Source organism: Pelodiscus sinensis, chromosome 20 (genome assembly GCF_052426305.1).
Source record: "Pelodiscus sinensis isolate ZL-2025 chromosome 20, ASM5242630v1, whole genome shotgun sequence".
In the NCBI taxonomy this organism is placed as follows: Eukaryota; Metazoa; Chordata; order Testudines; family Trionychidae; genus Pelodiscus; species Pelodiscus sinensis.
In genome coordinates, this window is record NC_143071.1 from 28876586 (window position 1) to 28892716 (window position 16131).

Consider the following 16131-nt stretch of genomic DNA (forward strand, 5'->3'; position numbering starts at 1 on the left):
GATGTTCCAGGACACACATGCTTGTAGGTTAACCAAGGGCACCCAAAGCTTAGCATACTGGATGTCTGCCTATCCAACCAGAAGCAAAAAGTCTAAATTTTCCTTCCTGAAAAGCTGGAGAAGGATTGGCTTTTCCCAAGGTAGGAGATAGTATAATCCAAATGCAAGGCTACCCTTCACCTTTTCGCTGAAAAGTGGGTTCCGGCTAGTAGTGTTCAAATGGGTGTTCTTGTGTCTTGGGTTTTGTTTTTTTGTAACATGGAAAAACACCTATGAGCAGGATGGTTTTAAGACACTGTCCCCCAAAGCAAGAATAAACTGTTTGCTCTGCTTTTGATGTCTGGAAGCTCCAAGGTCTTGCTCCTTAGCACTAACAGACAACCCAGCAGAACAGTGGGAATCTTTCCAGTGTAGCACTGAACAAAATCAGTATAGCGTGGATTAAAACCAGCTAACTAGTAAATTTCAAGCTGTAACTGTAAATGGCATCACCATTCAGTGAGGATATTGGAGAAGTCCCACGTGTTTTTGATTCATTGCTATTGAATATCTTTATCAACAACCTGGAAGAAAACATAAAATCATTACTACTAAGCATGCAGACTGCACAGGTGTTTGCAGTATTAATACTGATACAGATTGGTTCTACAAGCTAACTTCAGTTTCTTGGTAAAATGGGCTTTCTTGACCAAGGTGTGCCTTAATACAATCAAATACAGGATCGTGCATCTTGGAACAATGAATGTAGGTGACACTTGGAAGATGTTCTCTATCCTGGAATTGCAGTCCTACTGAAGAGGACTCAGGGATCATAGCAGATAACCATTTTAACAAGTGCTTCAATTTCCAGTAAAACTCCATTGGTCCTAGAACAATGTTTCCTCAACTCCTGTCCCCTTTCACCCCTCCTCTACCTACGGTACATCGATGACATCTTTATGATCTGGACACATGGCCAAGAAACACTGGAGATATTCCACAGAGATTTCAACAACCTACACCCCACCATCATCCTCAGCCTGGACCATTCTACACGAGAGATCCACTTCCTGGACACCACCGTACAAATCAACAATGGAAAATTAGACACCACTCTCTACAGAAAACCCACCGACTCATACAGTTACCTACATGCATCCAGCTCCCATCCAGAACACACCACACGATCCATCGTCTATAGCCAAGCCCTTCGATACAACCGCATCTGCTCTAACCCCACTGACAGAGACCAGAAGCTTCAGGATCTCTACCAAGCATTTATAAATCTCAACTACCCACCCAGAGAAATAAAAAAGCAAATTGAAAGAGCCAGACGAATACCTAGAAACCATCTACTTCAAGACAGACCCAAGAAAACCAACAATAGAACACCACTTGTCATCACCTACAACCCCCAACTTAAACCTGTCCAACACATTATCAATAAACTACAGCCTATATTGGAACAGGATACCATACTCAAAGAGGCTCTGGGAGACAGACCCATAGTCTCCTATAGACAACCACCTAACCTCAAGATGATTCTTACCAACCACCACAGGACATACCACACTAATACCAACCCTGGTACCTTCCCTTGCAACAAACCCCGTTGCCAGCTTTGTCCACATATTCATTCTGCTGATACCATTATTGGACCTAACCAAGTGAGTTATAAGATCAAGAACACATATTCCTGCGCATCCAGAAATATAATCTATGCTATCATGTGCCGAAAGTGTCCGTCTGCTATGTACATTGGACAAACATCTCAGACACTTCGCCAAAGGATTAATGCCCACAAAACAGATATCAGACAAGATCACAAAGAGAAAACAGTTTCTTGCCACTTTAACCAGAAAGGACACTCTCTAAATGACTTAGCCACCTGCATTCTGCTACAAAGACCTTTTACATCTGCACTTGAAAGGGAATCCTCTGAACTGTCATTCATGTTAAAATTCGACACTTGCCAACAAGGACTTAACAAGACTTTGAACTTTCTCACCCATTACCAAGACAGTTTCCCCAATTATCACCTGTAATACCATTAACTCACAAACATCCCATTCTCCCTACCTTTAATATCAGCAATTCACAGACACTTACCTTCCTTCCTCCCCCTCCCCCCCCCCCCGCATCCCCCTTCTGTTCTGCAATGTGATTTGTCCTTTTCATATATGTTCATTTTTTTTTAATTGTATCCTTTGGTATATATGGTTGTGACTACTTTCTTCCACTATTTGATCTGAGGAAGTGGGTCTGGCCCACGAAAGCTCATCATCTAATAAACCATCTTGTTAGTCTTTAAAGTGCTACATTGTCCTGCATTTTGCTTCAACTACCCCAGACTAACACGGCTACATTTCTGTCTCCATTGGTCCGGCATCCAATGCTCCAGCACCCCTGATGGTCCGGCACCACTGGGAACCTGGAAGTGCTCCGGGCAGCCAGACAATTGGAGCTGCTCTGCGCCTGGCTTCCCCGATTCAGCAGCTGCTGAAACTGACCAGCAGCTGAATTGGGGATGCCGGGGGCAGAGCAGCTGGGGTGCTGCCGGGTTGGTCCCGTAGCGCTGCCCCTCAGAGCTGCGGGCCCAACCCGGCAGCACCCCAGCTGCTCTTGGGGATGCCTGGGGCAGAGCAGCTGGAGTGCTGCTGGGTTGGTCCCACAGCGCCGAGGGGCAGCGCTACGGGACCAACCCGGCAGCACCCCAGCTGCTCTGTCCCAGGCATCCCCAAGAGCAGCTGGGGTGCTGCCGGGTTGGTCCTGTAGCACTGCCCCTCGGTTCTGCGGGACCAATCCGGCAGCACCCCAGCTGCTCTGCTGCAGGTGTCCCCGATTCAGCCGCTGCTGAAACTGACCAGCAGCGGCTGAATCGGGGGGTGCCTGGGTCAGAGGCGGACTATCGGAAGAGGGGGCTATGAGGGGTGTGGGGTCGCATTCCTCCCACCCCAGATCCCTCATAGCCCCCCCCTTCCGATAGTCCGGCATATCTGATAATCCAGCACCCTCTGGGTCCTAAAGGTGCTGGATTATCAGAAGTTTACTGTAGTGCTATTAAGAAGGTCAATATTTTATTCTGCTTATATAGAGGCCCATACAGTAGAAGTAGTGAGGTCATGTGACCTCTGTATGTCAATAATGATTATTAATTACTGCGTGGTTCTGGTCAAAATATTAAAAGAAGTGTGTTTAAGATACGACTACTCTTTTCCATGTGTGGTGCTGCCACTGGCGCTGCCCCTTCCCCAGCTGTGTGGAAGATGGCCAGTCTCTGCTGCTGTTCACATCCCTACTGCCGACTTACTGGGCTTATGGGTGTCTGACATCTCAATTGAGTGCAGAGATGGAATCTTAATCAAAGGTCAACTTTACCCATCATCGTCTCTGGCCAGACCACCTGTTGCAGTTGGGAAGAACCAGATTTGGGTGATCATGTATCATCACTTAACAAAATGGTGTCTTTGGCACTAGTTTACTTCAAGTCATTTAAAGAGCCCCTTGAGAGATTCTAAAGAGTGTCTGAGATGCATCTAATCAGTGAAATCTCAAGAGTTGTTTGATACGTTGAAAACTGCTAATGGCTTTTCCCAATATGGACAAACTTCAACCATCCCTCTGACTGAAGAATGTCCCTTAAAGCTCAGGTGTTGCTAAGGAAAAAAACATTGAAGATTGATTTGCTTATAAAGTTCTAACCATTCTGTGTTCTCCTTCTGTTGCCCACTATTTAAAATCTAAGATTTTGGGTGCTAATTGGATATATGATTTCATCCTTAATGTAGGTGGGATTGGATGATTGGGCAAGATTTGTAACGGCAGCTATGGAGTTCTAACTTTTTTCCATAGCATACTGGATTCAGTTTTGCCTGCCTGCCAATAGGAAGATCATTCTTGGGAGGGTAAATGATTCAGAGGAACCTGCAGATCTTTATTGCTGATAGGAATTTACTATAGTTCTCCTGGATTATTAAACCAGCTCTCAGGAGCAGTTGCTTATTAAACCAGCTCTCAGTTGCTTATCTTGTATCTATCCATTTATAGCCTCCTTTAGTTAGTTGTTAATGCCAGTGATTAGTGAGGATCATAGTGCTGATACTCTGAGTTTGTCTAGGGTTGGAAACCCAGTACCTGTTTTCTGGGAATGGTGTAAATGGGCTGTTGCTACCAGCATGAAGTACTGATGCAGATGTGGTTGACAATGTGTCTTATGTTCTGTCTTCAGTAGCTACCAATATTATAAACAAAATGCCCCAACATCAGTGTCTCGGTTGAGAAATGGCAGTAATCATACTAATGTAACACCCTTCAATGGAAATGGCAATGTTGGCCTCAAACAAGGACTGTAGAAGCTTTCCCTCCAGCAAGGGAATGCCAGATACTTGAGTTTAAGGGAGGTAACAAAATTTCTTATACTGTTGTTGGTGCCCATTATGATTAAATGGGAGAGTGTGCTAATGTGTTCTAGACTGGTAACTCTGAGATAACGTCTGTAATGGGGTATTGGAGGTCTATGAGAAATGCTCAAGCCTTTCTTAGACTTGTTGTTGTTAGCTGTAGGACTCTGTTGATGTTAAATATCTTTGCTGGCCATCTAAATCTGAGAACCTTACCACAAGCTTATGGTATTCATTCAAAATGGTGACTAAGATTGATAGTCATTTTACAGATGCATGAAGCCAAACAAGGATATAAAATCTGAATTGGCTTCAGACTGGAGTGGTGAGGAAACCGAATTTACTTTTAAAATGAGAACAGCAGCAAATACCAAGCATTTCTGTACACAATATCTGGGTGAGTTCCAGCTTCCTAACATTCCTCTGGCAACTGATGTGAAAAGATATGAACCATCTAAAAGAAGATGAAACAAATATAAATAGTATATATAAAGTAAAACCATTTCTTGGATTTTCTGAACCAGTCCAGATAATCAGAAGTACCTCTCACTTTTCTTCCAGATGTGGCAAGCAGTCTAGATGATCTTTAATCTGCAGTCTTCCTTTCTGAATTATCCAGTTGTTTCTAGTAGGTGAGGGATCCATCCATTACTGTCTGGCAGCAGCTAACAAAGAAGCTTACTTAGCACAACCACCAAAAAGGAAGAAGCTAAGCCCCTTTGGCTGCAATTGTTTCTGCAGTTTATTTCCTGTGCCAGCAGACATTAGGTATATGCTTCCATGTATTTGGTATCTAGTAAGTTTCAGAGGAGGCAGCTACATTAGTCTGTTTCAGCAAAAACAAGAAAGAGTCTTTAAAGTGCCACTAGAGTAACAGATTTATTCAGGTATTTGTGCATAAGCTTTTATGAGCTATAACTCGCTTCCTCAGCTCCTGAAGAGGGGATCCAGTCATCTCTGAGGGAAGTTGCTTCCTGTCCTCAGTGTTTGAGTGAAATGGTATATTTTCTGGGGAACCTTGTGACTATAATTCTTCCAGCTAGGTTTGCCAGGTGTTCAGTTTTGTACTGGACAGTCCAGTGTTTGAGCTTTCTGTTTGGGAAGCAAACTGAGAACATAAATGTCTGGTATTTTCTAAATAAGATGTAATGTAGATTGTGATGTCCTGTCAAGTGTGTCCGGTATTTTTGTTGAAACCACCTGGCAACCCTACTTCCAGCCCCTCTCTGCCCTCATGAGAGTATAGTTGGGTAACAGCTCCCCCAGCAGAGCAACTCAAACACTGAACCAGCTCAGCTCAGCTTGGAGTTGTTATCCCAGCTGGGAGAGACCAGGACAGGGTGGTTGGACACCCCTGAGGGCAGTAGGCAAGCTCAGTGGTATGTCCAGCACACCAGGTGACAGCCTCAAGAGGTCCCCTGTGATTGTACTAGTCACAGTGGCATAGTTGGCAGGATAGTGTGCGCAGCTGGTTGCTTTTGTGTGCTAAGTTTGGTGGCTGGGGAACAGACAAAATAGTCACTGGTTTGTTGTTTACTGTTCCCTTACTGTGGACAAGGGAAATAGAGGCAGGAAAATCAGCAAAATGAGTGAGAGGGGCTCAAAAGAAATTCGAACTTCACAGGGCCCAAGCGGCAGAGAAGGAAAAATAACATAGGACATGGAATTATGGAAATTAGGCATGGAAGCCCAAAAAGGTGCTCATGAGAGAGCCATGGAAGCCCAGAGGGTTAGCCCTGGAACACTGAACGAGAAAGAATTGGAAGCCCGGAGAGAAGCCCCAAAAGTTGCTCATTAGAGCACCCTGATCTGGAACAGAACAAGAGCAGAGAGGGAGAAAGAGACCGAATGAACTGGCTGTACAGGACTGGAAGAAACAGAATCCCAATGCAGCAAGATCCACCTCTCCAAAAATCCACAAGTGGAATTGACTGTACCCACCTTATTATGAGTCTACAGGCATCACTGAGTATTTCATCACCTTTTGAGAGTGTGCGCCAGCCATTCAATTCCTGAGGATCAGAAGATGGTCACTCTGGTTGCAAAACTGATTGTGAGCGTCTTAGGCACATTCAACAATATGCTTATTGGAGATGTTTCAAACTATGGTAAACTCAAGGATTTGGTTTTAAAACCATTTCAGATTTATCCTGTAAGTTTTGGGGCTAAACTTTGATTCCTTTAAGGTGCTGGGCTAAATAATGTGTCTTATGTAAATCAAATAAGATCTGCTAGATAAGTGGAGCGGAGGGAAAGGAATTAATCTTTGAAGGCCCATGTGGTTTTGTGGTTCAGGAACTGTTCCTGACTATGGCTAATGATAATAAGCAGTGTTTGTGGGACAAAACAGTGGAATAAATGGAAGTTCTTGCTGGCTGTGCTGACCAGCTTGAGTAATCCCAAGAACGTGGAAGGGGAAAGTCACAAGCAGAGGGCTTACATCTTGGGAAGAAGGAGCATGGATGGGAGATCAGTGGTATGATCAGCACAAGGGAAGAGTGCCCCAAAGGGACCTCTGTGATCATACCCATCATATACAGTACTTTGTGTAATGAAACTGGAATTTCAGTGAGGGGCTTTTGGATGCTGCTGGATCACCCAACGCAGCATTTAAGTCAAGTCCGTTGCAGATTACACAGGGACTTTTACAGCACAAGGTGGAATAATGTGCTCTTCACAGTAATGTCTTCTCTTATGCCCCAAAGTAGAATTGTCTGTACTCAATCTGTTTGAGTAGCTTGCCTTCAAAGATCAGTGTAGGAGCTTGGGCTTGCTAGGCAGAGAAATCAAGTGCTGGGGTGCTAATAACAGTTGTTAACTTTACTTTCTGAATCAGAGCTGAAATAGAGAACACAACCTCTGATCATGACAATGGGCTTAAACTGCAGCAAGGGAGGTTTTAGGTTGGACATTAGGAAAAAACGTCACGTATGTCAGGATGATTAAACACTGGAATAAGTTGCCCAGGGAGGTTGTGGAATCTCTATCAGGAAATATTTAAGAGCAGGTTAGACAGACATCTATTAGGGATGGTCTAGATGGTGAGGGCAGGGGATTGGACTCTGACCTCTCCAGGTCCCTTCTAGTTCTAGTGTTCTAACTGTTCTGAATGTGACTTGCTGAGTTAAAGAAGCTTGTCTGAAGTGCTTCAATGTAAATTGTTAGGCAGCCAAAGCAACAATTTCAGGAAGAATGTGTTCTGACAGTTTTTGGTCTCTAGAACGAGAGTCACTATTTTGAATGGACTGAATTCTAGATGTTCTATGCATTTGTCCATAAACTAGAAGCCTTACCTGTCATTGCCTGGGTTCTTCAGGGATGGGGACTGGCATTGTGCAAGGTGCAAGAATCAGGGCAGGGTCTTGGGGATGTAAGGGGCTCAGAGCAGGAGGCTGGGTGAGTGTGGGAGTCACAGTGGGGGTTGAGGAGCCCAGAGCCAAGGGTTGGGGTATGGCCACTGGTTTCTTCCCGGGATTATTAAAAAGATGTCAAGATACTAGGTGCAGTGCGTTATCTGTGTTTAATATTCTTAAATGTGGATAGTTCTACAGGTTGGACCTCCCTGGTCCAGTATCTTTGGGATCTGACCTGACAAGGAGCTGCAGGGAGTTCTCTGTGGAATCCCACTTGTTATACCCTATCATTATGACTGTGAACCATTAATAACTACTCTCTGAAAATGGTTATCTAACCAGAGATGCACCCACCTTATAGTAGCCCCATTTAGGTTGTATTTGCCTGGCTTATGGATAAGGTCATCTCATCTGGGACTGTATCAAACCCTTTACTAAAGTCTAGGTATACAGCATCTAATGCATCCCTCTTATGAACAAGGCTTATCTTTGCCCCTCAAAATTCAAGTGTCATGTATCCTAGAATCAGAGTCCCAGGGCTGGAAGAGACCTCAGGAGATCATCAAGTCTAGCTCCCTGACCAAAGCAGGACCAACCTAATGAAATCATCCCATCCAGGACATTGTCAAGCCAGGACTTAAAAACATCTAGGGATGAAGATTCCACCCCCCTCCAGTGCTTCACCAACTTCCTAGTAAAATAGTTGTTTCTAATATCCAACCTAGACTTCCCCCACTGTAACTTGAGACCATTGCTCCTTGTTCTGCCATCTGTCACTACTGAGAACAGCCTCTCTCCATCCTCTTTGGAACCTCCCTTCAGGAAGTTGAAGGCTGCTATCAAATCTCCCCTCACTCTTCTCTTCTGCAGATTAAATAAGCCCAACTTCCCTCAGCCTCTCCATGTAGGTCATGTGCTCCAGCCCCCTCATCATTTGGCTGTCCTCCACTGGACCCTCTCCAATGCATCCCTAGGCAATTTATTCCAGCGTTTAATCACCTTGGCGGACTGGAAGTTTTCCTGATCTCCAACCGAAACCTTCCTTGCTGCAATTTAAGCCCATTGCTTCTTGTCCTATCCTCAGAGGCCAAGGAGAACAACTTTTCTCCCTTCTCCTTGTGACAACCTTTTAGATACTTGAAAATCGCTATCATGTCCCCTCTGTCTTCTCTTTTCCAAACTAAACAAGCCCTGTTCTTTTAATCTTCTCTCATAGGTCATGTTTTCTAGACCATTAATCATTTTTGTTGCTCTTCTCTAGACCTTCTCCAATTTCTCCACATCTTTCTTGAAATGTGGTGCCCAGAACTGGACACAATACTCCAACTGAAGCCTAATCAGCACAAAGTAGAGCAGAAGAATGACTTCTCATGTTTTGCTCACAACACTCCTATTAATGCACCCAGAATTATATTTGAGCTTTTTTGCACAACTGTCTCACTGTTGACTCATGTTTAACTTGTCGTCCACTATGACCCCTACATTCGTTTCAGCAGTACTCGTTCCTAGACTCTCTGTCAGCATCACAGTTCTCCTTTATAAAGTTGAATCATATTAAAATACTACACTTGGTATTGGCAAAAACAGAACCGAAACAGAAATTTTGGAACAGTAAGCTTTAGCGGTCTCAATTTCACAAAACATAGATTTTAAGAGGTATTAGATAAGAAGGATGGTTTTGGGCAACTACCAAATCTGTCATTTATTGCAATGGAGGGTAGTGTCACCTTGGAAACTTCCACAAAAGTTGTTAATCCACATTGCACGCACAGATTTTCAGTTAAACTGTATGTTAGAGAAATGGCAACTGGCTAAACTGACATCCCAGCAGGCTTAAAATGGTCCCACAGTTAACTATTTGAAGATTAATTTGGAAAATGAATATTTAACAGTGGGAGAGAATCTGCATTTTTTCAGAGCAATTTCAAGTAATGGAAACTTCCTAATTTCATATGTTTCATAAATGCAAATAGCAATTTCTCTCTACTTAACTATGATTGGGTTGTGTGGATAAGTTTGTATTGCAGTCTCATTACTGAAATATACATCAATAGAGCTATAGTGTAGAATTGTCTGAAAATTAAATTAGCACTATGAAATAACTTTGTGGTGTCCATCCTGTTCTATGTGAAGAGAATATAGCTTTAATAAATGTCTCCCTTGGAAAACTGGTTTACAACTCTGTGTCCTACAGGCACGTACTGAAATAAGTCAGCCTTATCCAGGCATATCCTACTTTAAACCAAGCTGAGCATTCATTAAAATAATGTATATTATCTTTAAGTATGTGAATTGTACTTGTTTACAGCAGTAAAATTAAAATTGTAATGTATGTATAGTCTTCACAGTCCTATGCTTTAGCCTCACCAAGAATCTGACTGGTATAATATGTTAAGATGTATTTTACTAATGATACCCATAGGGCCTGACTTTCAAAAATGCTGAGTACTTGCAGTCTCACTGACTTCAGTGGGACTCGTGGGAGCTCAGTGTTGCTGCAAGTCCAGAACCTAAAGTGTGAAGTGGCACGGTGGCACTATGTTTATATTTTTTTTATTCTGTGAAATTCAGTCCATGGCCTTTGTCAAACCAACCTCTCTGCTTCTGCTTCTTATTCTTTAAAGAAGAGGTAAGAGTACTTGCTTCCCACAAGAATTGAAGATTAACGTTTGTATGGTGATGGTAAACTATGGTAAATAGTATGCTTAAATATGTAATAAAGATACTTGGCATTGCACCAATAATAAAGTGATATGTCAAGAGAACATTTTGAGCAAGAGAAGTATTTAAACAGACACCTTACTTGTTTCCTTAAAATTAGAGGGACAAGAATGCATGAGGCTCTTATTGGACCAATTTCTGTGATGATGGAGACCAAGCTGTTGAGCCACACAGAGCTCTTCAGGTTTGGGAAAGGAAAATGCATTCTATTGTGAAGCTGGGATTTTTTTTTTCTTCTGAAGTGCTCTGTGGCTTGAAAGCTTTTCTTTCTGACCAACAGTCACCACCATGTCTCTTTAATACCCTGGGGTGGTACATTGTGTACAAACTAAAACACTAGTGCTTTTTTGTTTAGACAGTTAATAAAATATTATGTGGGGTAATGAAATTAGGTAGTTACCATAAAAGACTATGCTTATTTAAAACTGAATTTTGGGAGAAACCTGTGTAAATGTGTCTTGCAGAGGTGAATCTGGTGCTGGGAAGACTGAAAACACCAAGAAAGTTATTCAGTACCTTGCTCATGTTGCTTCCTCCCATAAAGGAAGAAAGGACCATAATATTCCAGTAAGTGTTTCTTTATTTTCAATTATCTTTCACTTTTCCAGGATCAGGCTTTATTGTATCTATATATCCTAAAGTGCTGGTACTGCTAAAATGATTACAAACAAATTTTTGACTCACATGAATGTAGGTTGATATGGCTGTTAGCTAAGATATCCTTAAAGTTTGTTTTATCTAGCAACTGAAATGAATAATTTGGAAAATCATGATTGCTTATTTCATAGAATTAAAAACAAACATTAACTGTGAAGCTGACAGGATATGTGGAGAATTACAGTGTATAATATACACCATCCTTTTGCAATGATGAGATCTAGAAGCCCGTTGCTAGGGAAAGGTAACACCTGAGCGCTTTGCTATGATTGATATCTTTTCTGTTTTTTATATAACACTAGAAAATCTATTTAGATCCTTAACTCTTTTTGTTCATTTTTTGAAAAATGATTTACATGAAGCATGTACATGTTCATTGCTCTGGGATGAGGGGTTGAGAATGCAGGCTGCCCTGGGGAGAGAGGGTTGCCCCAGCCTTCTGACTGCAGCAGTGTGGGGCTAGGTGAAGAGTGCCTCTCCATGGCCACTGCAGCTTCAGCAGGGAGAGGGGTGTATGTCCCCCTGCTGGGGCAGGTCCAGGCAGGTATGTGAATGGGTTACCAGTTAACTGGTACCTGACCGCAAGTGGAGGGCTGCTCTAGCCTGTCCTGGTCCCCATGGAGGGCTTCCAGGCTGGAGCGCTGTCCCTTCCCTCATATGTTTCCCCTTTAATTGGTTAACTGGTTAAACACTACATTGAACTGGTTTACCCATTCAACAGGATTTTACATCCCTAAGTCCAGGGTCATCTGCCCCCTGCGCTTCCCAGCCAGAGTGATGAATGCAGCAAATTGTGCACTTTCCCTTTGCTCTCTGATAAGAGAACAGCCAGCAATGTTCCCATGCTAATTTTTTTTGGGGGGGGGAGGGGGAGGCAGGGAGGAACTTCAGCCCCTCCCTAAAGAGTACGTTGTTTGAGAGACTAGGGGTTGGGGTACATCCGGAAGGGGGGAGCACCCCTAGCCAGCTCCTTTCACCGGCCTGGTGATTCTCTCTTCTGTATGGTTTTGAAAGAATTAATCCCATTCCAGGCACATCCCATTTTCCTGGCACAAACAGACCCTTACCTTGCTTTACATTAGGATAAAAAGAAGCTGAATACTGAATTTGGTGATCCTAGCTCTTACAGTTTAGGAGTTCTTGAACAGACCTGGACAGATATACCACCTCTTACTCTACATCTACACTGCGAGCCTCTTCTGCAACAGGAAATGCAAATGGAGTGCTCATTTGCATATGTCATGCTCTCATTTGCATTTCTTCCTTGGATCCTTATTTTTTGAGGAACGGCTCTTGCGCAAAAGGTGTCTGAGGAGGAAATGCAAATGAGAGCACAGCATATGCAAATGAGCGCTCCATTTGCATTTCCTGTTGCAGAAGAGGCTTGTAGTGTAGACGTAGCCATAGATGATGTTGGGGAAAAACTTGAATCAGTGGTTAATTCACTGCTTTAACTTGGATTCTTGTAGCAAGGCTGGACAAGGAGCTGGAATTCAGCAAAGTCTGACATGCCCATTGGTGGACTAAGAGTTTTTAATCTCTGTAGAGTCAAAAGTATATAAATGGGTTTCAGATTATAGTGAATACATTACTCAGTTTCACTCTGGGAAAGTGGTTTGTGACCAAAAGTACTGCTATTTGTAGGCTTTGTACAGTGATACCCCACCTTGTATGCCACATAAGAGCAAAAGCAGTCTGTGCCTTGAGCAGTTTGTCAAAGGGTTTAGTTTGCCATTATAAGTTGCCCAGTAGACCCCGACCTGTCCCTTGAATTGAATGCTGAGCATATGAATGCTCAGAATCACAGGAAAGCAGAAGTCAGAACTGCATGATTCACTACTTTGTAAGTATCTTGGCAGTGCTGGAGAGGATTAAGAAGGAGAATCTGGAAGAGTGTGGGGTATGGGAGAGCCCGGGGAGGGGGAGGAGTCTACTATCTTAACGTGGACTGTTAGGGAAGTCTTTGTAATAGGTCCGGGGGAGGGGAAGAGACTTAAATTACGATCCCAACATCATCGAATATTCCACTGGCTTTGCAGAATTACCCTCTGCACACTGTGTTGTGGACTTAGGATGAAAGCATGAGCTTGTAATCAAGGCTTTTGTGTACACATGGTTTGACTTCCTCTAGACCCCAGGGGTGCTCAGCGCCTGTCCCTTCCTCTCCTCTTCTTGTTGCTACTCCACCTTAGACCCTGGCCCTGCTTCTGCTAAGCCTCCACTCCTACGCCATCTCTTCCTACCCAGTTCTGCCACCTTCCTGAGTGCTCCCTGTCCAAGCTTTGTTCCCCCCCCCCCCAGCACTTCCTGTGTACAGTGGAACAGCTGATCTGCTAAGTATCGACTATTTTTTTTCCCCCATTGGTGCTCTAGCCATGGAGCACCCAGTCAGCTCCTATGTTTTATGTAGCCCACTAATCTCCATGTGCTATGTTTAGTGTCTATTCCACTTACAAGCAGAAGTATTTCTTTGAGTGATTGTGCGTGCGTGCGTGCGCGCGCGCTTCATGGAGTTCATTTTTCCCTAACAGCACCCAATGAGTCAGCTGTGGAACCCCCTGGAGTGGCGCCTCCAGGGTGATGTGTATCTAGACTCCTAATATCCCTGCTCCCCCTCAGTTCCTTCTTTCCACCATTGTGGGTTGTTGGAATTTCTGACCTCTGGCTCTTGCAAGTCCTTAGTCCTCAGTGTCTTTAGTTCTTTGCAGTTCAGAGTAGTTCTTAGTTGTGTTTTTAAAAAAAAAAAAAAAAATCTCAGTGGGGGAGGCCTCAGCACCACATCTGGATGAGGGGAGGGACCATCAGCTGTGCACTGTAGCTCCTGGCTACAGGTGTCAGGACGGCCAGCAGAGGCCCAGCGCCCGGTCCAAGACCTCCTCTTTGATCCTTTGCCAAAAGACCAACTTGTACCTCCATGGTCTAAAGCAGTGGCTCCCAACCGTTTTTATTCCATAGATCGGCAAACTCATTCAAAAACTTCTGGCAGACCGGTATAGAAACATTTGCATGTTCATTATTGGAATTAATTTTAAACGGGCATGTGTTTTTTATTTTGCATCTGTACACACACAATATGTCATTGTAATGGATTTTTTTTATTTCCTCCCAAAGTGTTCGTTTTCCATCTCAAATCATAACATATCACTAGCTACGCAAAGTATTTTATTAGAGCAGCCCAACAAAACCATGAGGCTGTCATTGGAGAGAGGGAAGGGGTGCTCTCACCCCTCCTGTACCAGCCATGTCCTTCCTTCCTTCCTTCCTTCCTTCCTTATGTCCTGTTCTCTATCAGCATGCTCTTGTCTGGACTTGGAGCAGGGAGCTTCTACTTCTGAGGGAGTGCCCCTCCCCAGCTGGGAAACCTGCTGTAGGCAGGGCTCAATTAGCTGCTGTGTGGCCACGTTGCCACCCAGCTCACAAGGAACCCTGCTGACACAATCATCAAGCCTTGGGAACATGGCTTGACAGTGTGCCATTGCGTGGCAGCCAATGGTTCACAGCCGAGCACCGGTCCATGGACTGGCTGTTGGGAACCACTGGTCTAAAGTACTCCAGAGCCACCCTGAAGTCCTTGGGCATCCACATGCTGATTTGTTAGCAATGACCGTTTAGATCTCCGCTGCCTCTGCGATTTTACTCTGCACCATCCGGACAGGAGCATGGCTGCCATAGGGTATATGGAACAATAAAAGGGGGGCCCTCCCTGATCCTCATCCACTCAGGAACAGGAGCCTTCTAAGCAGCCACTGAGCCCAAACCCTCACTTTTGAGGGTGCACTTGAGGATGAGCCACCATTTCCTATATCAGTCCTTCCCCACTCTGAGAGCCATCTCGCACTTCTGTCATGTCTGGACCCAGAGCACCTCAGACTTCTGGGTCTTGAGCACAGTGGGAGTAGGATATTCTATCCAATTTTGTACTACCCCGGTGAGGAACTCCTAATCAGGGAGGTTCAATTGCTCCTTGCTCAGGGGGGTGATAGAGGAGGTACCTCGGGGTTCAGGGGTGGAGTGGGGGATTACTTCTGTTACTGCCTTATCCCCAAAGCCAAAGGGGGACCTTGCACCATTCTAGACCTCTGGAACTTGAACAAATTCATAGGGAAGCTCAAGTTCTGAATGGTGTCCCTGGCGTCTATAATTCCTTTCTTGGATCTGTGGGACTAATATACCGCCCTCAACCTCAAGGACATATATGTTCACATTTCCATTGTTCCAGCCAGCTGAAGATTTCTCCATTTTTGTAATGATGGGCCACCATTACCATCAGTGCTTCCCTTCGGCTTGGCTGCAGTGCGCCTCGCGCTTTTATGAAATTCAAGGCAGCAGTTCTTGCTGTGGTTGCTGAATTCCTGCACAGGGCCTGGGTGCAAGCCTTCTATCTTTGACTGTCTCATCAAGGGCAAGTCCAGGGAGCTGGTCAAGTCCATGTTTTCCCATCTGGGCCTCATTCTGGATATGCCCAAATCCACACAGACTCTTACTCAAAGAATTGACTTCATTGGGGCCATTCTCGATTCTATGGCCTCCCTACCTGAGACTTGCTTTCCAGGTCATGGTATTTGTCATCACTGGTATTCGTCAAAGCGCAGTCACTACAGAACACAACTGTATGAGGCTCCTGGGACACATGGCTTGCTCTGGCTAGTGGGTTTGAATACCAATGCAACCCCTGCCTGTGATCGGCCCTGTAGGGCTGCAGCAGCTCCCTGTCGAGGGCAGGCGGGGAGCTGCTCCAGCTCCTACCAGTGAACCAGAACTGTTAAGCATTACCTGTTAGGGCAATGCTTTCCAGTTAACCTTTCGCATCCCTACTCCATTCCATGCAATGAATTACACCAACCTATTGCAGGAAGAGCAAGTGATCATGTAACGAAAGATTGCACAGATAACCCAAATACCGACATTTCCTAACTTTTTTAGAAGGTTTATTTTTGGAACACTAATGTTCTCTTAATGTAGCTTTTTGATATGTAATTCCAAAAAAAATGGAGAAGACCTTTTATAGAATGTTTGTGTAC

At 44.2% G+C, this 16131-nt stretch overlaps 1 protein-coding gene across 3 annotated transcripts in view; it reads left to right on the plus strand.

The window, feature by feature from the left end:
• Positions 1-16131, plus strand: part of MYH10 (myosin heavy chain 10) — a 144483-nt gene that overhangs the window by 46507 nt on the left and 81845 nt on the right. For all 3 annotated transcript variants that reach the window (XM_075903462.2, XM_075903463.2, XM_075903464.2), the window contains exon 5: positions 10918-11020. In XM_075903462.2, coding sequence (XP_075759577.1) covers positions 10918-11020 — 103 coding nt within the window. The remainder of the gene's footprint in view (positions 1-10917; positions 11021-16131) is intronic.